General features: G+C 41.6%; 1 protein-coding gene across 1 annotated transcript; it reads right to left on the bottom strand.

Annotated features, from left to right (window-relative positions):
• Window positions 1–173: 173 nt before the first annotated feature.
• ccdc71 (coiled-coil domain containing 71) lies at window positions 174–27,460 on the bottom strand. The gene is made up of 2 exons (XM_034093128.1): window positions 27,346–27,460; window positions 174–3,327 (listed from the first exon to the last, which is right to left on the bottom strand). The coding sequence occupies exon 2, from the start codon at window positions 3,315–3,317 to the stop codon at window positions 2,247–2,249; it is 1,071 nt and encodes a 356-aa protein (XP_033949019.1). The 5' UTR covers window positions 3,318–3,327; window positions 27,346–27,460; the 3' UTR covers window positions 174–2,246.

Raw genomic sequence — 27,460 nt, 5'->3', positions numbered from 1 at the left:
CCTTCACTCTAAATGTAAGCAGGGGTGCATGTGCATATGATGCTTCTAATAAACATGTCAAAGAAACACGTGAGGTGTCTGACTGAATTACATTTATTAAATTAAATAAATTCGAAACTGAAGGATAGGCCCTTTATGAACAATGTTGTAGATGGGGGGGAAAGACAACCATGTTTCTTTTCAGATCGATTTTATTGAATAAAAACAGTTTTCAAAGAGCATGTATGAAATACAATATTAAGTGTTGCACAGACAAGACTAACAGAAAGAAGGGAATTGTCAGTGGGAATGGACATGACTCGTACAGACAGATCGGTGGGGGGAAACGAGTGACTCTTCCAGAACGTAATATTTACCAGAACAGCTAAACAGAAGAGCAGATTGCCAATTTCTGAATAATGCATGAACTTCACACCAGCAAGCTAAGATTTCCTATTCAAATCTGATTATTTATTTTTTTGACTACTTGAAGATTTGGTGGTTTAAGCAAATAAATATATTTTTTATAATTTATCTTCTCTTTTTGGAAAGAAACTAAAACTGACATTACAAATCCTATATTCCATGTGTCCTTACTGGCTTTTTCCAGGGCTTTCATTCACATTAAATGGTCTTGATATCAGCAAAATGTCAGAGACAAAGCTAGTAAGTGGACTAAGAATTACAACATTGCTAAGACATATTTTTAGGGGACTTCACAGGAGTTTTTCACAAATGTTGACATAAAAGTTAATGGTTTGGCATGTTTGTCCCAACCTGCAGAAGGCAGCAGCGCCATCAGCCCCTTAATGAACACCTCACAGGAAGTCAGTGCTCCCAATTGCTCCAATTTTAACTACAAAAACAGAAACATGATGACATTCTTGTGCCAGTCATTTAACTCGGCACCAATGTTGTGAAGTTAGCACCTGTAGAGAAAACCAGTGTGGGTGTTCTCACCACCGACTCACACAGGGATAAGTTATGATGGGAGATTAAACTTCTCTGATGCTGCCGTTTCAAATTGAAATGCTCAGGAAACAAAAGTGTAGCTCAAGTTAACGAATATCACCGCACAAGTTTTTTATTTGGCCAAACAAATGATTTACATCTAGGCTCCAAATTGAGTTGCCTTAAAAAGTACAGAAATGTATTCAGATAATGCAATAACAAATATGGAAGGGGGCTTGGTCATACCATGGAATTTTGAGAGAAAAATATTTGTAAATAAATAATTTGTACTCGTTTTTAAAAAATAATTCAGCGATCCAGCCGAATAAGGAGAACAATTATGCAATTAAAGAATTCTTAAACATTCAATATTTTGATTAAGATTTGAAGATACATTTGGTCATTCAAATGTTTAACGAGGCCAAAGTCCTTTTCCATATTCCATAGTCATGTGATGTTACTGTAAGAAATCAAATCACCCAACAGTTTAAAATACTTAACCAAAAAGGAACACTTTGTGAAGGAGTGAAGTTCAAACAAATCATTCAGGTATCTCTGTATGGGCCACAGGTTTGATTCCCTGCTGTACTCGTTGTCAGAGCCTCCTGATTTCCAGTGGAAACACCAACAATACAAAAAAGGAAGACAAACTAAACACTTCTCTTTATTTTCCCCGCCTTTAATTTATTTGCTTTGCTGTGAACAACCAACCAACCACCACTTCTGCTCATCTGAAGAAATGTCTCGCTCTGCTCATACACCAGTTCATCCTGGCAGTCAATAGAATATTGACAGCACTGTTTGGAGCACTACAAGTAAAAAAGGCTTTCCAACAAACGGCACTTTACATGAAATTAGTTATAAATACTCTTCAAAAGAACTTTTAGCACCCAATACCCTTTTAAAAAGGGCAGAAAATTTACTTTTGACTTAAGAGTCACAGCGGATGCTGCATCCCAAAAATAATTGACAACATTGGAGCAGGTGGTCAACTCAAAGCAGAATGATGGTTGGTTGAAGGAGGTTAGTGTAAACTAAAGTAGACCGTAAATATGTACCAGCATTCGACCAACAGTAAGTTCCCAGTTATCAAATCCCAAATCTTTACCAAACTTCAAATGCTTTGTAAAGTGTCCCCGTCAGGAACCAGGACTTCAGACAGACCGACTTCTCTACCTCCAAAAACTCAGCAAAGATAATGAAAGCGCATGTAAGACGTCTGCTATGAACACTGAGGCTCAGCCAGGTACAGGCTAATGATGTAAAACACCAACATCTGTTAAAGGAAACAATGTGTGTTGATTTGGGGTAAATTGTCATTTAATCTGGTATCTGAAGTCTCTTAGCAAATGGTTGAGTGGTTGGATTTGAATCACAGGAGATAGGTTGACCTGTAAGAGCTTCTGTGCTTTTCGGCGGGCATCAGCCACAGAGCGAGATTCATCCACCTTTATCACTTTCCATCTCAAACTGTTTTTGTTCTTCCAACCGTTTCTCTGACGGGTCGGATGGTTTAGTTCCTTGGGGCCACGACCATTTCGATGAAGGCCATCGCTCCTCCAGCCATTGCTGGTCATCGCTGTGTGAGTCTCTGGGAATGCCCGTCCGTTTGTGTAGAAGACCGGTGCAGAATCTCCAATAAGGGCGCCATCCAATCGGATTGGGCAGGACAGGCTCTTCTGGCTGAACAAGGCCACAGCTTTGGTGGGCGCCCCACCACCATTCTGAGAAGGCTGCAAAGGTATTCCTGAAAGCGCTGGAAGGGACTGTTGCTGTAAAAAACCAACAGAGGGAGCCTCAGATGATGAGTCCCAGGAAGTGTGTATCTGGAGTCTGGCTGTATGAAAGCGAGTCAGGCCCTCAATGTTGGTCAGTCTGAGACAGGGTCGCAACTGCAGCTCTTGTGATATTTCTACAGTCCGACTAGGTGTCCTGCTACCGATGATGGCCCGATGATCTACTCGAAGATCTGGAGGACGAACCCCTTGAATCTTGGGGATGTCGGAGATGTTCCATGACGGGTGCACCTCGCTCTTCTTGGCCACGGCCTTTCTTCCTCGTCTCTTGGCGGTGGGTCTCATATTTCGGTTGGATGGTTTCAGCATGTCTTGAGTCAGCGGTTGGTTTGTGCTGGAGCGGTAGCTGTATACATCCTTGCTACGAAGAACAGTGGGCTTATGGCCCTCCTCAGCCAGCTCCTGCAGGAAGGTTACCAGCTCCTCACTGCTTGAGAGGTCACGGGACATCGGACTGAGGATCTTCAGAGCATCCAACAGGACATTGTGCCCCGCTGAAGAGATCCGGGTCCAGGAATGAACCGCCCTCCGTTCTTCATTGGCAAATGCCAATGGCCTGCCAACGGTGGGACCTCGCGCCGCGTCAGCCATGTGTCTATTCCTGGAGGAAATACAAGAAGACTTCCTCAGTTAGTTAAACGGAATCACAAAAAGGAACATTAAGAAGTTCTTTGTTTTGTTTTTTTTCTACAATATAGAAAGGGCTTCCTACCCTGCATTCTCCCAGGCTTGGCTAGCCCAGGGGGGGGGGGGGATCTCTCTCTCTCTCTCTCTCTCCTCTCTCTCTCTCTTCTCTCTCTCTCTTCTCTCTTTCTCTTCTCTCTCTCTCTCTCTTCTCTCTCTTCTCTCTCTCTCTCTGAAAAATGTATAATTTAATTTATTATATATAATTAATATATTTTAGGGCCGGGACTTTAACGCGTTAATTAAGATTAATTAATTACACAAAAATTAACGCATTTTAATCGCACAGCGGAACGTTTCTCACTGGATGAGTTTCAGGCGTACCGATTATACTGGAGCACCAACTAACGTTCATGACTTCAGCATGGGACTTCAAACAACAACAAACCACGGTGAACAATAGTCAAACATGAACGAACAAGCTGATGAGACCGCTTTGGTCGGCCCGTGGATGGGAAATTTTGTTTTAAAAAACGGACGGATGGAAGCGTCGATAAGAGCACGGTTGTGTGCAAATTATGCAAAAAATAATTTGCATATCACCGCAGCACATCAAGCCTAAAGTATCACCTAAATGCAAAGCATGTAGCAGCTAGCGTGGACGTTAGCCCGACTCCGAGTGCAAGGAACCACACCCTGACCCAACCCACACTCAACCAGATGACTGGTTTCAGGGCCAGGATAAGTAAGTCCACGTCTGAGAAAATAACCAACTCCCTGGCTCACTGGATTGCACTCGACTCAGGGCTCGACATTAAGGACTGCCCGATGGCCCGGGGCCATCTAGTATTTAGCTCGGGCAATGAAGCCTCACCTGCTGGTTGCCCGATCGGACAATCTATTATGCCAGTATCATGCAGCTCGCGGATCCAGTAATGAGTGACCCGACAGTAAAACTAAACATATCTATAATTAGTTTAGGTAGTTTGAGAGGTCATTAAAATAGCTACGTGTGATATTCTAACCTGAAGTGTGTGTTTTGTTCCGCTCACCGCTGCATGTGGTTATGCAGAGCTGCGTGTCGAGTCTCGACTCGTCAGCAGCAGCTGATCTCTCTCTCTCTCTCTCGTCAGATTAGACTTCACTCGCGTTTATGTCCATATCGATCAGATGCAGCTAGTTCTAGCTAATGATATGACTACCTGCTTATTAAAAGACAACTACACAATAAGTGTCGCTATGCAACTGGATGAGGCCACAAAGTATAGCGCAGCATTATGCATTTGTTTACATGCCCACCGGAACCCCGAGGCATTACCAACAGATCAACGCACAATCAACCCATCCAGGACATCTCTTTCTCCACATTAAGTGTTAGACATTAGAGTTGACTATTCTTGTCTGTCACATACTCTTCTTGTCTGTCACATAAGTGGCGCAACTGAAGCGGTATTGCTCTAAAAGGGAAATTATTTTGACCGAAGATATTTAGATTTGCCGGCTAACGGGAACTCTGACGTGTGCTTCGCGGATGCGCTCGGCTCCTCTCGACTGCTGCTCGGGTCTGCTCGGTCAGCTTCCGGATGAGGAGGCATTCGTTCGACCAACTTACAGTAGTTAACATTACAAACATTTTTAACAGGGGCCATAATAGTGTAAATAATGTTTGTTTTGGCAGTTATAACTGAATGTAATGTTTTCTACTTTTTTCTATCTGGGAAGGCATTTGCCTTCATCAGATGGAAAGTGTTTTGACCAACAACTTAAGTATTTCTTATAGCTATGCCGGGCATGCAAGCGAGCAAACACAAACAAGAACAAACAAACAAGTGAAATGAAGAATAAAATTGAAATTGTACAATATAATATTGTGGTGGTTCATCTTATAATTCAGTCTAGAGAATGCACCAGACAGCATCTAAGACCTGCACAAATCAAAATGTTCTAGGGGGACGGAGGCCCCCAAACCCTTCGTGCCATTTCGTCCGCGTGCATTTTTCAGGGCAATCTCTATTGGGCTCACGGCCATCTGTAAATTAGCTTAGATGGGCCAAAATCCTTAATGTCATGCACTTGGACTTTAGACCACTTGGAGTAAAATCCATGTGAAAATTGCTTCTCACTGTTCTCAGGTCAAATATGTATATTTGATTAAAAATGCGATTAATTTCGATTAATTAATTACAAAGCTTCTAATTAATTAGATTAATTTTTTTAATCGAGTCCCGGATCTAATATATTTGAATATTATTTCACATTTCATTTGCAATGTTCAATAAAAAAAGTTCTGTTTGAAAGGATGTACTTGAATTATTATTATATATTATCATTATGTCAGTGGTCTAAAATGGTCTTACAATGGTGCCGACAATATTATCGTTTATCGCAATAATTTCCGGGAAAATGTATCGTCCAACAAAATTAATTATCGTGACGGGCCTAGTTGGAGCATTGCCATTAGCGCTTTAACATTGAAAGGTGACACCTTTGCTTTGGTTACCTTAAACTCAGAACAACCATAGCTGACCAGTTTGAGCTTAACAAGTCCGTATGCATCGTTTGGAATTTAAGAAACGTAGACGCCTCTCTTTAAACACACATCTTATAATCAGTTTTATCTTCTTCTATAGGGAAACAAATGCACACACGGTCCTCCAGAGACGACATGTAGCAATAGTAGCAACAAAACTCGCACTAATCCGTTTGTTGTTGCATCTATTCTGAGAGCCTTAACTGTTCATATGCAAACAATGTATGGTTCGACTGCTGTGACCTTGACCTGACTTGGAACATGTTAAACTTGATCAAGAAACTGAAGTGTGTTCTGCCTCTGAGTTCACTGCAAGATGTTAATGATACGCGTCACATGATTTATTTTCTTAAACATGAACGTGTACTGCAGCTGTGAACACAAAGGCTGGGGATTTTTTTAAATTGCTAGATTAGTGCTCTGGGAGAAGCTAGGTGAGTGTCAGCAGCAGTGTAACCAGACACCTTACAAAGCCAGAAAATATAAAGAAAAAGCAAAGGTCCAAATCTGCTGAGAGAACAACCCCAGCTGGCTTGTTACCAGTGGGACCATCTCTCACTTCATAAACTTTATCTAAATGAGCCTCTTTAGCTACCATGGCAAACAGTGCCTTTGGGACAGAAGAGATGACGCCCTTAGCTCATTTGACAATGAAGAAAAAGACAATTGCCAAATATTATTTGAAAAAAAGCACCAAAATAGGACAATAGACTAGGGGTGTATTTATTCTGGGACCAAGACTACAATCTCCGGTTAAGTCTTCTGTGTGGCCCCAAATATACTGTCCCACAGACAACAAATTCACCAGAGAACAAATCTGCATAAAATGTTAGCGAAGATCCAAAGCAAAATACAAATAAAAAGTTCGGGCAACCAGTGCCTTTATTGGAGTAACAGCTATGAAAGCTATAAACGAGGGACGACAGGCGTCAAATGGTCCCAGGCCAATTCTAACCCTGGTCCTCCACATGGGGACCTAGTCCCAGTACATACAGCTCTACCAACTGAGCTATACGGCGGCCAACTATTTACTCCTCTTTTGCCCCTTTCACACCAATGCGTTTTCAGCTCCGGCTCGGAGCTGGAGCATGAAAAGTACCGTTTTTTCCTGTTCACACCGCAGAGGCTGCCTCTTAGCTCCGGAATCCGGTTCACTTCCAGCTCGCTTACGTCGCTTACGTCTCTCTTACGTCGAGGCGGGGGCAGGGACATGGGCGGGATCAACCTCCTGAACAACAACAAAATGCCTGCGTTTTATCCAGTTTGTACACAACGATGGAAAACCTCAAACTGAATACGTTTTATTTAGTTGTTGTCGATAGAGATGTCCCGATCCGATCACGTGATCGGGGATCGGAGCCGATCACGTGATTTTGAAAAGATCGGAATCGGGAGGAAAAAAAACGGGGATCGGGATTTTTTATTTTTATTTAATGTTACAAAACAAAAATGACCATGTCCACGTCTTAAAGTCATCCCGAGGACATCATGTATGTGTTGCTTTCTTTGGGCTTGTTTTCATAGACCTGGTTGCTTATTCCTCTCAAATCTGGCAACAGAGTGGGCGCAGTGTCTAATAGTAGCAGTAAGCTAACGAGAGGCTACGTTCAGCTGGTGACTCGGGAGTCGGAACAGAGAAAATGTCAGGAGTTTGGAAGTATTATAAAATTGAAAGCGAAGGCAGTGTAACAGCCAGATGCAATGTTTGCAAGGCGGAGGTTCCGCGTGGTGGAAAGAACGGAGCTACGTTGAACACGACCAATCTAATACGCCACCTGAGAAACAAACACTAACAACAACAGGACGAGTACACAGCGGCCACTCAGGTAACAGCACTGAAACAACCAACACTTCTAAAAGGAAGGAGAAACTGCCCCAGAACAGTGAAAAGGCCAAAGAAATTACAGCCAAGATAGCTGAATTCATCGCGTTGGATGACCAGCCGTTATCGGTTACCTTTTTTTTGTCTTAATGCATTGCATAAAGATCGGATCGGGAAAAATCGGTATCGGCAGATTGTCAAAATCAAATGATCGGAATCGGATCGGGAGCAAAAAAAGGTGATCGGGACATCCCTAGTTGTCGATGTGAGGGATTTCCGCGCGGTTTGGATTTTATGAAGCAGGCACGTAAACGGTGACGTCATGACGGGCGGTGTGAACAGAGCGGGAGCAGAAAAGGGAAACTGGAGCTGAACCAGAAAAGCTCCCGCTCGGAGGTAGAAAGGGAAAAGCGCTGGTGTGAAAGCCACATTTGAGTAACATTTCACATAAACTGTAATGCTCAAATATTTCAGGGAAGTTAGTGAGCCTTGCAATAGTGTATTTTTTCAAATGTATAGAGTTAAAAGGAACTAATCCATTCTCATGTGGCTAAATACCAGAAAACCATCAATAGATTTGTAAAGAAGACCAGGAAAATAAAAAAAACCTAAAATCTATCTGAAATCTCCCATAAATTAACCAGGGAACCCAGGGAAGCTAAATAGCTTCCTGGTAGAAAAGACTGTCACAATTTTCGTACTTCGGCACTTGCAAATGCTATTTTGAGTGCATAAGAGCGATCTGCTTTTTTTTTTAAACTGCGAGGTTTGGCACAGAGCCATGCGGTGAAAAGAGCTGGTTGGTTTAGTTGTCTATGGCAGGGGTCGGCAACCCCTGGCACCGTAACCAGTGGCACACTAGGAATTAGTGGAATAAGTGTGCAAAATATTTACATTTTATTTTCAGATCCTGAACGAGACCGCCGCCAGAGTGCGTCTCACTGTTACCTGCAGAAGGAAGCCATGCACGCAACGCAGCCCCGCTCTCTTTATCTCCAGGCGACTTTCTGCCGCTTTCCTCCGTGGTGCAGTGCTGATCGTTTCACCACAGAGGAAAGCACTTCACAAATTGCAGTACCCATAAGGAGCTGTACAAATGCCGCAGTTTTTGCGTGGCTGTGTCTTTAGTTGAAAGCCCTGTGGCGATCTGCTCATCGAAATAATATGCTACAAAGAAGCGGACTGGCCATCTGTGTGTTGAACTTTCCTGTCGGCTCCCAGACCGTAGTCGAGGAAACAGGGGGGGACGACTCTCTGTCGTCTCCCAGGGCAGAACCAACAAACTTCAGGTTCAATAACCCACTTTAGCTTAAATGACTGGAGAGAGGCGAGCTCTTCTTGGGAGGCCGTTGCATTTATTTAGCTGTTCTTCTGTTTCACAAAATACCTGTTTTTCCTGCTGCCTCGTTTCACTTCCAGAAACATACGCACGCACACACACGCTCGCTCTACCACGCACGCACACACACACGCTCGCTCTACCACGCACGCACACACACACACGCTCGCTCTACCACGCACGCACGCACACACACACACGCTCGCTCTAACACGCACACACGCTCGCTCTAACACGCACACACGCTCGCTCTACCACGCACGCACGCTCGCTCGCTCTAACACACACACACACACACACACACACGCTCGCTCTACCATGCACGCTCGCTCTACCACGCACGCTCGCTCTAACACGCACGCACTCACACACACGCACGCACACACACACACACTAGGGCTGTCCCGAATACCATTTTTCGGGCTCCGGATATTCGGTAGTAATCAGCAGCGAATATTCGGTGCGGAGAGATTTGTATTTTTTTTTTTAATACATTTTTTTTTCACATTTTTTTTTTTTTCCCAAAAGGTTTCATAACACGCTCCGAATCCGAGACACCTGACAACACGCTGTTAAGCAGAAGCGCAGATAGAGCATACTATTACGATTTATATGTATTGTATCAGTACTCGCAAACATTAAAACTAAATGTGTCCTCTGCATTTAACCCAGCGCAGCACCCGGGGACCAAATCTGGTTCCACATTCCGTCTATATCATTTTACAACCTGAACAGTCAAACAAAGATACAAAACACATATTTCAGCTGCCAGCTTCATGTTGCTGGCATTGTCGTGGACAACGGCTACTCGCTTATAATTCGGAATGGCAAAGGCGTCCGCCACTTCTCCAAGCTGTTCTGCAATATTTACTCCCGTATGGTTTACTTCCATTACTTTGGTTTCCAAAACAAAGTTACAGAGTTTCCACTCCCGAGTTATGAAATGACAGGTGACAGCCATATACGCCTCCATACGCACCGAGGTGGTCCAAATGTCCGTTGTAAAACTTACGGCAGTTGAGTTTTCAATCTGAGTTACAATTTGGTCTCGGTGATCGCTGTACTTCAGAGACATGGCATCTAAAATACTGGAGCGTTTGGGGACAGTGTAGCCGGGCTCCATCTTCTTCATTAATTTTCTGAAGCCTTCGCCTTCGACTATGTAAATGGGTCTCATATCCATAGCGATGAAATGTACTATGGCATCTGTTATCTCTATCTTTCTTTTCTCCGTTATCGTTTTTTTTAACTGTAGGGTCTGCTGTATTGTTGAGGATGTTGATGGCTGGGATGCGTGGGGATGCACCTTTGGCCACAATGTATTATTAGTAGGGTTGGGTATCGTTTGAATTTCTACGATTCCGATTCTACTTTTCGATTCCGGTTCTTAACGTTTCTCGATTCCGATTCTTTGAGGGGCAGGGTAAAAAAATGATACATGCTTCTTCCACCAAAAATATTACATTTATTCGAGAAACTTTTACACAGGTTAGTTTAAAGTAATATTCACATGAATCAGTCTGTTTATATTCACTGCTATGTAACTTTAACCTGAGAACCACTGAAGCTACAACAGTGCAACAGTTCAACTTTTAAAAACAGTTCTTGTTGAGAAAAACAAGCATACCTGCCTCTCAGGCATACCGGGAAGAAAGGTTTGAACATTTTGAAGTAAAATGCTTCAATCTGGTGCACACGCAGAATTACTAGAGACTAGATCTAGGGGGTACAACTCTAAACACTCATATGAAGAAGATCGGTTTACATTTTAATAATTAAATAACAAATATCCTACATGTAACGCATTTTATTTTTGTTGTTCATTCATATCTTATTTTACTATTTTATTTATGCATATTTTTTTATCTCCAGTTTAAAACGATATGTCTGGTTTACTGTCCTATAGTTTACATTGGAATGATTTCAAACCTGTTTTATCCCAATAATTATAAAAGAGTGCCTTGGAAATATGTGTTTACATAAATTGTGATCAAAACGTTTGAGACCCACTGAGATAACTTAGACTAAAGTGAACCATCTGAACCCTCAGAGTCCTTTACCTCACTGAGCTGAAGTTATCAGCCTCTCAGTCTGACTGGAGAGGACTCTCCCTCCACATCATTGTAGAAACATCTTCTTCTTATATCCGTTAGAGCAGCTAGCACCAGATGCTAATAACAACAGCGCCGGTTCCAGTGCACCCTCCCTTTCTCCCTTGCTCACGCGCACTTTGGCTGTGAGCTGCGGTTGCCAGATAAGCCAACATCCCCCATTTTCATCACTTGCAGCGCCCATCGTACAGGGCAAAGGAAAAGTGTAACCGGGATGAAAAGGATGTTACATTTACTTAATTATGAATATTGTTACATCAAGGCCGAAAATTAGGATGAGCACCAACGGTCAAAACATTTGTTTTCCCTCCCAGAGCTGTCAGCGCAGCGCCTCCACAGATCTGGCGCCCTAGGCGAACATTTATAATGCCAGTGCGACGGGCCGGCCCTGGTCTCAGGTTACACTGTAGGAAATGTAGATACAACGCTACATTTCCCGCCCCGCTGCAGTCATGCAGTAGGCTACGGAGAGCGGCGAGAAACATTTCCTCAGGAATCGAAAAGCGGAACCGAAATTCACATTTCTAAATGATGCCGTTGGAATCGAAATGTTGGAACCGGTTCCAAACCGGAACCGGTTCTCGGTACCCAACCCTAATTATTAGGCTGAGCTACTCAACTTTATGCCAATAATTGCCTTAGCCCCAGATGTTCCCACATTACTCCTATTATTTTCACTATGCTGATAAAATTAAAAAACTAATATAAAAAAACAATTCGGTTGCTTGCTTGCAACTATTTTCCAAGCAAAGTAAGTGCACGTTTTTATCATGTTTAACGTTACTGTTTACACGGCGGATAAAGCAGCTTCATCATGGCAACTTCACAACAGCTAAGCTAAGCTAGGCTACAGCATCCAGGTGACTTTTCAGAGTTGTTGTGCCACCGTGGTAGGCCAGTTTCTTATCACATATTTGGCACACTGCCTTCTTTTTACCGTCGTCCAATTTAAAATGGTCCCACACAGCTGAAGTCTTCGGCATTTTATGGGTGAAACGAGGTGAAGCGAGGTGAAGCGTGCCGTTTGCGTTCGTGACTGTGAACAGTGAACGCAATGTCAGGAGCACAGGCTGAGATTGTATATATTTCCGCATTTTAACAGTGCAATTCAAAAGTATAAATATAGTATAAGAATATGGCAATTCGCCTTTATTAATAGCATACATTTAGAAAAATATATTAATTTGTTTGAAAAATATTTTATTTTTAAAAATATTTTTTTCTTTGAAAAAAACAAACAAAAAACGAATATCCGAATAATGAAATTGAAACCCGAATAGTTGGCCAACGAACGAATATTCGAATAGTCGAATATTCGGGTACAGCCCTAACACACACACACCAGGGTGGGAATTTCACGACGGCCACGACTGCCCCGCACTTTGGCCGTGATGCCCTGTTAAAAAAAATGCAATTCACGGCCAAAGTGGCCTTTGTGCCCCTGTCAAAAGTAAAAAAAAATGTCCTGTGGTATTGATATTTTGACTAGCAATTTAGTTAAATTGTTTCGTTTATCAACGCTACAACATAGCGTTTCGTGAGTCGGTTGTCGTTGTTGGGGGGGAAAGCAAACAGCTGTTTGCTGCGGAGCACAGCGCGAGCAGGCTCCCGTGAGCGGGAGGGCGCTCCTTCTTCACTACAGACTATCGCACCACCTAACCATTCGCCAAAATGTTTTTAATACGAGCGGTAACCGGCCAAGCGCCGGGCAAAAAACAATCTTCTAATAAAAGAAAGTCACCGGAGGAGTTAAAGGAGTGACAGGGAGTTGGCTGCAGTGCCGCGTCCTAAAACCCTTTTATAATCTATCAATTAGATTTATGATTCGAAAATTATAAAAGTAGGGTAGACATGTGGAGATTATCCGGCTGAACAAAACGTGCATTTATCAAACAGGTTTGTTTTCCACAGACCTTATTTCCAGGTATTTTCCAAAACCCTGTGGAGAAATCACATTGCTTTTTGTGGAGGGAACCAGCAGCTTACTTCCTGGTTTCAGGACGCGTCACTGGCTGCACCTCTCAATATGATGCCAGTATAAACAAGGTCTTCTGTCGGCTCTGTACATCAATGCCGACCTATGCTGACAAGTAAGTGAAGAGTAGACAATATAAAGGTATTGGCGAAATGTCCCAGCAGTTTAGGATAATGAAGGTTCTAATCTAATCAATTACATATAGCCATTACATGTCTAACTCCTGATGACAGGAAGGCAGAAAGTGCATTATACAAATAATAATACACATAATAATAGCAGATATTTTTTAACAATGACCACAATATCATTATTTTAATAAACCAAATATGAACAATTGAGGAAAATGAGGAAGAACTGATGATTAAAATGTTGTAGTACAAGTAGTAATGTAGTGCATACATTATTGCAACACATTTTCTTCATTATTAGTCGATTTTTTTTTTGGTGGACGAATGCTCCGGGCCAGTGGTTACAATGGTGTGGCCAGTGACAATACAATGTTACCCTTACTGTGAGGACAGCGCGAGGACACAGACAGGGAGGCTGCTTCACTTCATAAAGGTGGTCAATATTAACAACACAGGAGCTAAAACGCTTAATAACCTTCATTACGTGTTAGAGAAAGAACATAAGAAAGTTTGACAAAGATGAGGCTGTTAAACGGGCAGCGGATCCGCTGTGTGTAGAAAGAGAGAGAGAGAGACGCTGAGCTGCACCGTGCAGCGATCAGCTGATACGGAGCATAGAGAGAGCTGCGGTCCGCGGGGCTCGGCCTCGCCTCCTGTCCTCACAACTCTTATTAATCTGGGGAGCGGACAATTGTTATTTGTTCCTACTCAGAACCGAGTTTTGCTTCCCAGCCCGGCCACTGTGCTACACTTCCCGCCCGCCCCGTCTAACTGTACAGAAAGCGGCGAGATGCATTTCCTTATGAATCGACAAGCAGAACCGAAACTAACATTTCTAAACGAACAATGGCGGACACGGACAATTTGCGAATGAGTTCTGCCTTTTGTAAACTGAATTTATCAATAATTTGTCAATAAAGCGGGGCGAAAAACGTCACTTGTCCGCCGGACAAGTCAATTGAAAGATCTACTTGTCCGATATTGTAAATAACACGTCCCGGACGGTGGGACGTGTACTTTTTCGCACACTGATATATATATATTAGGGCCGGGACTTTAACGCGTTAATTAAGATTAATTAATTACACAAAAATTAACGCGTTAAAAAAATTAACGCATTTTAATCGCACTTATTTTTGCACAGCGGAACGTTTCTCACTGGATGAGTTTCAGGCGTACCGATTATACTGGAGCACCAACTAACGTTCATGACTTCAGCATGGGACTTCAAACAACAACAAACCCCGGTGAACAATAGTCAAACATGAACGAACAAGCTGATGAGACCGCTTTGGTCGGCCCCGTGGATGGGACATTTTGTTTTAAAAAACGGACGGATGGAAGCTTCGACAAGAGCACGGTTGTGTGCAAATTATGCAAAAAGTAATGTGCATATCACCGCAGCTCATCAAGCCTAAAGTATCACCTAAATGCAAAGCATGTAGCAGCTAGCATGTAGCAGCTAGCGTGGACGTTAGCCCAACTCCGAGTGCAAGGAACCACACCCTGACCCAACCCACACTCAACCAGACGACTGCTTTCAGGGCCAGGGTAAGTCAGTCCACGTCTGAGAGAATAACCAACTCACTGGCTCACTGGGGGCTCGACATTAAGGACTGCCCGATGGCCCGGGGCCATCTAGCATTTAGCTCGGGCAATGAAGCCTCACCTGCTGCAATCTATTATGCCAGTATCATGCAGCTCGCGGATCTAGTAATGAGTGACCCGACAGTAAAACTAAACATATCTACAGTATAACTAGTTCAGGTAGTTTGAGAGGTAATTAAAATAGCTACATGTGATATTCTAACCTGAAGTGTGTGTTTTGTTCCGCTCACCGCTGCATGTGGTTATGCAGAGCTGCGTGTCGAGTCTCGACTCGTCAGCAGCAGCTGATCTCTCTCTCTCCCGTCAGATTAGACTTCACTCGCGTTTATGTCCATATCGATCAGATCCAGCTAGTTCTAGCTAATGATATGACTACCTGCTTATTAAAAGACACCTACACAATAAGTGTCGCTATGCAATTGCGATGCAATATTGTGGTGGTTCATCTTATAATTCAGTCTAGAGAATGCACCAGACAGCATCTAAGACCTGCAAAAATTAAAAAATGTCTAGGGGGACGGAGGCCCCCCCAAACCCTTTCGTGCCATTTCGTCCGCGTGCATTTTTCAGGGCAATCTCTATTGGGCTCAGGGCCATCTGTACATTAGCTTAGATGGCCCTGTGCTTAAAAATGCGATTTTTAAAAATGCGATTAAAAATGCGATTAATTTCGATTAATTAATTGCAAAGCCTCTAATTAATTAGATTAATTTTTTTAATCGAGTCCTGGCTCTAATATATATATATATCAGGGTTTCCGCTAGGATTCTTTCTCGCCGGTCAAATGTCCGGGCAGAATTTATTTTACCGGACAAATTTGAAACTTACCGGTTATATTTCAATAATAATAATAAGAGTTGTGTAGCAGAGTTTCCGTTAGCAGGTAATTACCGGACTATGAGCGGATATGCTTCAGTTTAAAACTCAGTTCACGGGGCTCATTTTTATATTGCTTCAGTTTATAATCGTAACAGATCGAAAAATTCAGATTCATTTTTCAATAAATGATTCCACAAACAACAAACAACATAATTATTACATTCAAACAAACTACTTGTAGTAGATAACGTACATTATTCAAAAGTTTACATTAACTTTGAATAATAACACGAGAGAAACGGATCCTCTCTTTTCCCCTCTCCCTCTCCCTCTCTCTCTCTCTCCTGACAGCCCGTCAGTTTCTCAAGCAGCTCCTGCAGCTCGCTAAACAGAGGGCGGGGCTTCAGGTGATTATGCAGAGCTGCGTGTCTCGGTCAGACTCAGCAGCTGATCTGATTTCTCTCGCGTCCGGTTATACTTCACTCGCGTTTATGTCCATATCGATCAGATCCAGCTCTCCTGATCGGCCTTTATAGAGAGCACCGATCAAACTATTAAGAGTGAATATCGGCCGATAATGACTGACGGCCGATCGATCGGAGCATCCCTATTTATCACCAGACATTTTGACCGGCAGGTTTTGAATTTACCGGTTTTCAATAAATGTTACCAGCTAAAAACCGATAATTACCGGCTAACGGAAACCCTGATATATATATATTGCTCGCATAAAATCCCCGGGGTTTTTTGCTTTGTATGTCGGGGGCGGGAGATTCATGTGATTGGTTGTTGGTCGCAAAAAATCTCCAAGCTTTCAGACACGCCCAGCTCCAAGATTTTCAAGATTTTTGAAAAGCTGCTGTGTGGACGTACCGTAAGAGTTAGACCTAACACACTTAGCTATTTTATCTACCTCTGGAACAAGCTAAACTAATTATTATAAATATATGTATTCTTCATTGTCAGGTCACTCATTACTGGATCAGTGAGCTGCATGAGATACTGACAGGCTGTCAGGAGAGGGAGAGAGGGGGGAGAGAGAGAGGGAGAGAGGAACAGAGAGCGCTTCCGCTAATATCTCCCGTGTTATTATCCAAAGTGAATGTAAACTTGAATAATGTACATCATTTCAATGTAATAATTAAGTTGATTGTTGTTTGTGGAAGCTCCAGTGAATGAGCCCCATTAACTGAGTTTTAAACATCACTTTAAATGGAAGATTTAAAATGATGTTTAAAACGTCCATTTAGGCCCCGCCCACTCGATCGGATCGGTGATCGGTATCGGCCGATACTGATTCCGGGCGATCGGCCCCGAAATTGGCGATCGGAGCATCCCTAGTAACTGACGATACGAACCATTTTTACCAAAACAAACACAAGTCTCACAAGAAGCGTCTAAATGAGCCCTGAGCGAAAAAATGCTGATGCACTTAGCACAGAACTCACGGTATAAATTAGGGCTGCTCGATTGTGGCAAAAATCATAATCTCGATTATTTGGGTCAATAATTGATACCACGATTATTAAAAACGATTATCCATTTTCTTTGAAAACATTCATTTATTGAAAAACAAAAAGTGAACAGTATGTTTTTAACAGTTGATTACCTGAACTTCCTGTATAATTCAACTGAAAAACCCAAAAAAAAGAAAAGTTTTATTTCCATTATGTTCTTTTCATAATCGTTGCAAGCCAAAATCGTAATTGCGATTAAAATACGATTAATTGAGCAACCCTAGTACAAATACTTTATTACTTATCGGATCTGCATATACAATATATCAACAAGCTGAGATTCCACAGATTCTAGAAATATAAGTATCATCACTGTGCGATCAAAACTCGCAGCAGGGGAATAATCGATTATTATTCGCCAGGGCTGCCGAATAATCGATTTTGATCATGGTCAGTTTCTGGCAACCCTAATATAAAAAGGGACACCTAGTGGTTAAAGCATATTATTGAATTTCATTATTTTTATTATTAGATATTAATAGGATCCCTATAAAGTATATTCATTACTCGTTATTCTCTACTAATAGTTAATTAAAGACTATTTTGCACATCCCTTTCAAGATTTCAAGATTTTCTAAGGTTTATTGACATATCATATAGGCCTACACAACTATAGTGTGCATTGAATGAAAAACTTGGGTCGCAGGTTCCTCAATAGTGCATTACAAGACATCTATCAATATTTGTGCATATCTCCAGCAATGTTAACTATGTTGAAGCACTTATTTTAACTGATATTATACATAATGTATTATACTCTTATAAGATGTATGTAGATATTTCATCGCCGGCCTTGTCAGGTATTGAACAATCAATAAATAAAGAAAACAGAATTGTTAAATATAAAACACAGAATTTGTGTGATTATACTAAATGAATTACAAATAAACACCACTGCATATTTACAACTGTTACAAATGCTGATGTAACGCAAATGTTCCAACTTGGGATCAATAAAGTATATCTTATCTTAAGCTGATCGATGGCTACTGTCATATGTGCAAAATTTGCCTCTGAAGCTTGACAAGTGCATGTTTCAGGCTTATCAATTAATGTAATGTAATGTTATCAATTAACAACAGGGGTCACAAACATAAGACCAGCTGTTAAATAAAGCTCTTCTGAACCATAATAACCATAATAACCGACATGAAAAAAATATATCGTGATATATATCGTCTGTCGTGATACTGCTTGAAAAATATCGTGATAATATATTTTTCAATATCACCCACCCCTACGTGCGGCAGAGTTTCAGTTTTTTTCACTTTTTTACGCCGGTCAACATGTCAGTTAAAGTTTAAATCTTCTGGACAAAATTAGAAAAGTGCCTGTGAAAGGTCTTCTTAGTTATTTATTGAGCTATTAAAAAATGAATAATGACTATATAATCATATAAGAATAATACACGGAGGACGGAGCCTCTCTTTTCCTCCCCCTCTTCTGAGAGCCCAGCAGCTGATCTCAGAGCATGCTCCCCTCTCCTGCAGGGGGGCGTGGTCAGCTGCAGCTCATTTGCATTAAAAGCTACGTCACAGAATCAGCCCTTGAAAAAACAGGGCTGGAAAAGAGCAAATCGAGCGAAATGAGGGATGGCTAAAATGCATGATCTGTTTGGTATTTTGAAAAAAAAACTTCACATACATGTTTTATATAGGTATGGCCCGACAATATATTTTTCAAATATAGCATGATAGGTCCAATTTAAAAATTAAAATAAAAATCTATATTGATTCTGACTTTTTTTACATCCAACTCACAGGTTTATCATTGCTTTGAGAAAAAAAGATTATTAATTTACCCCTTTTAGAAGTGAAGATATAGTCATTTGTTCTGGGAATGTCATTTTCGAGCCTGAGACCTGGAAAACAGACTTGGGGCTTAACAGGTTAAGGGCACAACACTTAAACAGTTAAAGCATTTATACCTAAAACCGCCAGACGGGGACATTTGTAAACAAATGCATAATATACTTTGCCAAGCAACGCTTATTGGTTAGGTGTCCTTTGATAAGCAGGCAGTCATATCATTAGCACTTAGCTATTTTAAAAACCTCTCAAACTACCTAAACTAGTTATAAATATGTTTATTCTTTACTTTCGGGTCACTCATTAATGGATCAGCAAGCTGCATGAGACTGATTCTGACGGGCTGTCAGGAGAGGGGGAGAGGAAAAGAGAGGCTCCGTTTATTATTATTATCTTGTTATTATCCGAAGTTACTTTATACTTACACTATAATTAGTTTGATTAATATCGAGTTGTTATCAATTTGTTTTAAAGATCAATAAATAACAAAGAATACCTTTGACTGGCACTTTTCTCATTTTGTCCGGAAGATTTCAACTTTAACGGACATGTTGACCGGCAAAAGAAAATTGTAACGGAAACTAGGGCTGTGCAATTAATCGTATTTTAATCGCGATTACGATTATGGCTTGCGACGATTATGAAAACAGCATAATTGACAAAATACGATTATTTTGCTGGGTACGCCCCTTCCTAAAAGCCCACTCGGCCACGTGGGAGTGACATGTGTTGTGAGTGTTCAGCGCGAGCGAAGATGTCAGAACAAGAGCAGCAACTCGTTAAAAAGAAGGGTAAAACTATTTCCACTATTTGCAAGTACTTTGCCATTACATTTCACATCGCTAAAGATATGTGCCCAGTTAGCACTGTTAGCAACCAGGGCTTTAAGCAACTTGTCAACACGTTGGACAAGCATTACGCGATGCCATCTCGGTATTATTTCAGCCGGTCTGCGCTGCCTGCACTATATGACAAATGCCGTGGGGAAGTTGAGAGAGATGTGGCTTCAGCTGACTACTTTGCTACCACAACAGACCTATGGTCTAGCCCAGGGGTGCCCAACCAGTCGATCGCGAGATGTGTCTAAAAATAGAACAACAATATTCTGTTTTATCGTTAATGTCCTGTAACATAATCTTCCTGTGTCAGAATAATGCACTTGAACGCATCAAAGCTTTGTGATTGGCCGGCGTCACCCCATGTGTCGGGGCGTGGCTGAGGGTCTTCAGTACAGGTGGCAATATTGTCACCTGCCTGCGCTCATCTCTGAAACCAGACCATGTAAACAGGCTAGTGTTTCTAGCAAAAAATCTTTAAGAGATGACATGAGCAGCCCTACCAGCATTTGCCATGGTGGCCTAAACATTTTTATTTGGTCTTAAATTGTAGTTCAACATTTATTTCCTGTTACTTCTGGACCATGACGGTTGGCCAGCCTTCAACGTTTAACTGAGTGGAATATGTTGAATATGTTGGCTGGTTGTACCAAAATGTTGGCTATATGTTAAGAAGTTTTCAGTAGGTTGTGACAGTGCACTGCATCATATTTGATTTAATTTATTTTGATCTAAGTTATTTGTATTCATCATATTAATAATATATGTTTAGTATGGTTTTGGAAGTGCGCTCCAACATATTTGTTGATCTCGTTTATTGGTAAAATATTATTTGTTTTAAAGTTCAATAAATGGTCAATGAATAATCGTCAAAATAATCGTGATATCAATTATTGACCCAAATAATCGTGATTATGATTTTTGCCATAATCGCACAGCCCTAACAGAAACTCTGACTCATGCTTGGTGGATTTACAGGTGCGCTATACCATTACTGGGCAGAGGTTGTGCACAACACATTGTAACTGACGTGTATTGAAGATAAGACATCAGTAATTTGTGAAAATACTGAGCCTAACATATTGATTTGATGTGCTCGAAAGCATCTGACTTTTGTTTGCTACTTTGAGATGGCAGTTACATGCTTGTCTCAACTGTTATTCGCTAGAATGTACTAAGCCACAGGTACAACGTAGGCTTATGGACTTGGCCATCTGTTGGGGTTTTATTAATGGCAAAAATGGATATCATGATCGAAACAGAGAATAAAGTTCCCAAACATGAATGAGAAGTATCTCTTTATAGAAGGGTTGAAACCTTCTTGACGGTCCATTGCTTCTTATGCCCAAATTCTTATTGGTCTGACCAAATTATTTTTTATTTTATTATTACCAAATTTTCCTCACAATGACAAAAATGTTGAACTACATAGGAGCACTTCTCTAACAGAACCACCCTTTTTTATTTGTTTTGCATTTGGTAAAGCCTCATCTGCATACATCTGTAAATCACACAAATATGCTGCTGTTTAAACGTATTAACTGCTTCTATATTGATTAATAAAGGCTCCCAGTCTATCTTTGAGTTTGCCTTCTTTTTACAAGCCGATTAACCTCAAACGCCTTGTTTTTTTTTTTTTTTATTGGTCAGTAAAAACAATCAACACGGCCTTGTTTGTAGCTGCATGGCGAACTTATGGCGCGTTTCCACTGCAGCGGGTAGCTCGCTTTAAGCATGCCGAACCGTGCGGGGCCCGTTTTTGGTTGCGTTTCCACTTGGCCTAGTTTTGGACCGGGGCTACTTTTTCACCTTTTTTCTGGCCCGACTAAATCGTGGTTCTAGGGCCAGGAACAACCAGGCTGAGTCGGGCTGAGTATGCTAAACTAGAGAGAGAATCGCTGTCAAGGGGGCTACAACTACAACAAGATGAACATATTTGACCGTGATTTAATTGTAATACACGTTTCAAAATGATGCCGAAGTAACAACATACTGATACCGGTTAGAAAAAACCATGAATTAATGCTTTGACAAGTCTGCAGACAGACGGCAGGCGAAAAACCCTTTTAAAATGCGTGTTTTCTAAATGTAGCTTGGCTAAGCTAACGTTATATATGCTCCGACCGCCCACACTCACAACAACGGCCTATACAGACATAAATAAACCAGCGACTGTATTCGCCATGACACAGGCAGTGTGTGGTTTGTACTTAACTTTTGTCTAGTTTCTGAACAGATATGAGGAGCTGTGAGCTCTGAGTGCTAAGAGCTAACGGCTGTGTTGTTTTTCTGGGGCTCTCATTGAAGATGACGTCACGGCTCCGCCTACACTGCGTTACTATAGTAACTGCCCCAGTTCCTAAACTGTAATGGAAGCGCAGCATTAAAGTGAGCCGGGCCTAATAAGGCCTAACCAAACCGAGCGAGGCCTGCAGTGGAAACGCACCATTATAGGGTACAACAAGGCCAACCAAATCAATTTGCTATTAACAGCAGTAATCTGGCCATCTCGTTATTGTGGGGTTATCTACGTGTAGTTTTAGTTAGTACCATGCTTGCCGCATGCTGCATTCCGTTCTTACCGGAATGTGAGGCTTGCATGAAGTGTTGCAACACATTTTCTTTAAAACAGCATTTGACTCATTGCCAACTAATTTTTGAAGTGGCATGATGTAAATAATAGGACTGCCCCCAATTAGTCTAAATGTTAGTTGGCGAAAAAATTGTCGACACATTTTTCATTTGTCTATTACTCGAAGGAAAAAAACTAGGGCTGTCAAACGATTAAAATTTTTAATCAGATTAATCACAGCTTAAACATTAATTAATCATGATTAATCACCATTCTAACTATGTCCAAAATATGCCATTTCTTTATGTAAATTGTTGTGGGAATGGAAAGATAAATGAAAGAAGGCGGATATATCCATTTAACATACAGTATCTATGTTTATTATAACATTTTTCTGTGTGTCAAAATGAAAGACAACCCACACACCTATCAATCATCAAACCGTGGGGTCTTAATTCATTACGTGTTGATTTCTATCAACGGGGGAGTACTTCAGGAAAGTCGACAGAGGGGGGGGGGGGGGGGGAGTGGAGTAGTGGAGTGGAGTACTTCGTGACCACAGAGTGTGAACGTTGTGATCAGCTGTTTTAGCGCAGTTCTCCAGTGAAGGGGGGGGGCGCGGGGAGTCTCCCTCGCAGTTTTGGCACAATTCCGTTGTACAGACCGACGTTAACAGCAGCCCCCTGTCTGTGCACACGGATACCGACTCTGTCGTTCGGTGATCGAACCGCCTTCTGGAAAAGCTTCACAAGTACGTCGGTACGCAAATGCGCTTTGTGACACAAGTGACGGTACGCATTTCAGATTACGCACATAACCTGCGTACCAGTTATCTGCACCCCTGTACTACAGCAAAGGTATTCTCCGTCGCGACTTCCTGCAACAACACCACGCCGTTATCAAAGATGTTCTATTGAGAAGACGATCACTCCTTGGCAAAACCGTGGCTACTGAAATCAGTCTTACTAACTGCTGTCTGTGCAATTTACTCCGCGTGAGTTGGCAGACTTTATTTTGCTTACTTTAACATCATTTTTCATGGTGGGGCTAAGCCATTTCTTGGTATGGGTGTAGCCTACCCCAGCCATACCCTGGCGCTGCCACTGGTGGCACGTATGGGGCGGGTCATTCTGCACATGCGTTAAATATTTTAACGCAATTAATTCAAAAAATTAATTACCGCCGTTAACGCGATAATTTTGACAGCACTAAAAAAAACACAACAAAATATATCTGTGCGGTGCGTGTGCTTGTACGAGTCTGCCGGAAAACCCTTCAAACTTTAATTCAGAGTTGTGCCTAGTCTTTAAGTTAATTTTGTCGGGTAGGAAGTCCAAAGTGTGGGATCTTTCTGAGCGAGTACAGGACGAGCACCGCAAGGTGACATGCAAACTCTGCAGGCAAAAAAGCCGCCTCCACATCCACGCCATCGGATCGCACCTTCCCGGATAACCTTGCTTTGAGAAAAAAGATTATTAATTTACCCCTTTTAGAAGTGAAGATATGGTAATTTGTTCTGGGAATGTCATTTTCGAGCCTGAGACCTGAAAAACAGGCTCAGGGCAGGTTGAGATGATACTGATATTTGTGGAATCTGAGCTTGCTAATCGCTGGATTGGATGTGCAGTTACGATAAGTAATAAGGGTATTTATACCGCGAGTTCTGTGCTAACTGTGTTCGCAGTTTTTCGCTCAGGCCTCATTTAGACGCTTCTTGTGAGACTTGTGCTTTGTTTCGGTAAAAATGGTTCATATCTTCAGTTAGCTGAGTTTCTAACCGATAAGTGAGTATGACACATTAATAGGTTTATAAATATTAAGAAGCCCTGAGACTAGGGCTGGACGATTTTTTCGGTTGTAACGATTAATTTGCATTTTTACTTTCCTACGGTTTGTGAAATGGCTGAACCGAAAAATCACGATTTAAAAACATTTCTAGACTCTGTAGATTTGTTTTGCTTTAAGGGACTCCGTAGTAGCTTACTCTCACTTTCCAGAACGCGCACAAAACTCAGCCACATTGCCTGTGACTACCCGATCAGCAGCTCTGTGTACACATATATCACTTAAATTATTCAATACATCCTTTGTACTGAAGTATTCAAAAGTAAAAATGACATGTTTAATATAAATGATTTGCTGTGGCCAATTGTTTTCATTGCATTTACAGACCCGTGTAACTCTCTGATACCACCCAATGAATGCATTGACTTGCTTGTAGAACCACGCTACACAAAACAGATAGCAACACCTATAAAAACTATTTTAAAAAAAGGGGGCTACTGTATCGACCTATATAAAGTATATATATTTTTTTTTTCAAAAATACCAAACAGATCTTGCATTTTAGCCATGTCTCATTTCGCTCCATTTGCTCTTTCCAGCGCTGTTTTTGCAGGGGGCTGATTCTGTGAGCTGCAGCTGACCACGCCCCCCTGCAGTAGAGGGGAGCGTGCTTTGAGATCAGCTGCTAGGCTGCAGCGGGGAGAAGAGGGGGACAAAAAGAGATCTCCGACCTCAGTGTTTTTTTCTTATAGAAGTAAGAAGAGAAGTAATGGGGCAGAAACCCTCCTTTTTACGCAGCGGTCCAGACATAGACATCAAACGGTGACACATTCAGTGTGCAGTTACTTTAGCATTAGGGCAGGGATATCTAGATACTTTCCAAGGTTTGACATAATTAATTGTGCTACTTTTAAAGCAAGCAACGATATTTTCAAATGTGTAATCAAAAAGCTCCTCAAAAACACTATCGAAGCAGTTTCTGCCGTTGCTACGTTAGTTCAAACGGTAACAACGGACTACTTTTCTTAGCGGATGCATGTCAATTTAAATCAATACATAAAACTATTTTTTAAATCAATAAAATCATTTTCTAAATCCATAAAAGCATTTCAATTAATATTTGGAGTCATGTCGTTACTTTATTGAGAATGTGGCCATGTGTAATAAGCGGGATAATGTGCACATTGCATAATGTGCCTTCATGCCGATCTAGATCCCTCTGCAAAAAAAAAAAAAAAACGAGAGCCGGCTCCCGTCGTTCACTTAAAAGAGCCGTCTCTGAGACAGACCCTGATACAGACCCACTGCAGTGGTGGAAGCTACATGAAGCTAATTTCCCAAGACTGAGTAATATGGCCAAGAAATATCTCTCCATTCCTGCCACAAGTGCCCCTTCGGAGAGGGTTTTCAGTACGGGGGTAACATTGTAACATGCCAAAGAGCATGCCTCAAGCCAGAGGCAGTAGACCGGCTTGTCTTCCTCGCGAAAAACCTGGAGACAACTTCCTAGAAAGTTAAAGGGATGTTATTTTGTTTGAGGGTATTTTTTTATTATTCATTTCATTATCATTATGTATTATTTGTTGCATTTCATTTTACAAGTTTTTTCAGGGATGGCCTAAAAGAGATTTTTTTTTCAGTTTGATTTAAAAAAAATCTTTGCACATTAATGACAGCCAAGTGCTGTGGTGCTGTTTTTATTTATTTATTTTTATTCTTGAACAACTGATTTGTTCACATAGGCCTAGACTACTCGGTAATCTCATTTATTTGTATTGTATTAATAAAGAAAATATGTATTTCAATGTTGCCTTGGTCTGGTTTGTTTAGAAAAAAACAGAAAAAAATCGAGGTTTAGATCGAAAATTGTCCATTAGTTAGAGATTTTATTTTTAGGCCAAATCGCCCAGCCCTACCTGAGACACACTTTTGTGAAAAAACTACCCGCCAGACCCAGATTAGGGTCCTCTCGGGGATAACAGGTTAAAGAGGTTTTACGGACAAACCCTAACAAAAAGCATTTTTTACAAATCAGCATCATGTGATGTGTCCTTTTGACCTGTTTGCTGCAATATGATCTAAAACATTCTAGTAGCCAACATCAGATGAATTCAGCTGCGTGAAGCAATGCAAATAAACGCAAACGATCCCATGGTCAAACTTGCCCGGGTAATAAAGGCCCAAATTCACTTTGCATTACATGCAGGCTGTCCTGGAACACACAAAACTTGTTTCGCATTTAACTTCACTGAACTACCATTTTACACCTCAGGCTTAGAGTGACCAGATGTTCCGCACAGCGTTTCCACGACTTTTGGTGCGTCCCGCAAATTGAGACGATGTCACGCATATTTCATTTTGATTGGCTAAAACGCTTTTCTAAAATCTGATTTATGTGATATATATTTTAAACGGCATCATGTAAGTTGCGCTGACAGAGGTCCATAGTGTGGACCTCTGTCAGGTCCCCCCCCCCCCCTTGACAGTTCACAAGCGTCCATAGTGTCTCTCTCCTCCCTCCCCCCCCCCACAGTTTACGTGTCCCACATTGTTCCACTTCTGGCTTTCTGGCACCTGGTCACCCTACTCAGGCTAGCTAGCTAGCCAACTGGTCACAATGAGCTCCTCCGCCTTATTTTACACTGGCTCTTTGTTTACTCAAAAAGACATTTGAGATTACAGGTCAACAAAGCTAACACACACAAAATGTTATATTTTAGTGTCACTGCATTTTGAAAAATATATATAAAAACACTAAATAGTTAACATACTAGCCAATAATAGGGCTAGCTGAAATAATAGCGCGAACCTACGTAGTTTACTCTAGAGCGCCCCCTACACGCGCCAATAACACTCAAGTTGAATACACACCAGAACACTTGAAATGGAAGAAGCTCTTCAGTGTTTTGATAAAAGACGTCGCCATTTTTCACAAGGACTTGTGAACTGGCAGCGACAACCCTTGCTCACCAAACACTCTCCCTGCAATCTTTCCTGTGTCTGGGCAGCTAGTTGTGGAGGCTCCCTCACCCCTCTGGCCGCTGCCCCTCAACTCGCGGGACATTATCCGTCTTATATACGGGATCGGAAACATGAAGGATACCTATGTTAATGAAAGTGATCAATAAAAAAGCGGAATTACCTTTTAACTGCGCTGTTTCGGCATCCTCCGGTCTCTGCTGTGCCGACTCTCCACGGTAAAATGGCTGCAACAACAGCGGTGTGGATGATAGACCAGGAAAGAGAGGCGGAGGCAG

The sequence above is a fragment of the Pseudochaenichthys georgianus genome, chromosome 10 (assembly GCF_902827115.2).
Source record: "Pseudochaenichthys georgianus chromosome 10, fPseGeo1.2, whole genome shotgun sequence".
NCBI classification, from domain to species: Eukaryota; Metazoa; Chordata; class Actinopteri; order Perciformes; family Channichthyidae; genus Pseudochaenichthys; species Pseudochaenichthys georgianus.
The sequence above is the reverse complement of the archived record's forward strand: the minus strand, read 5'-3'. Positions and strand labels throughout refer to the sequence as shown.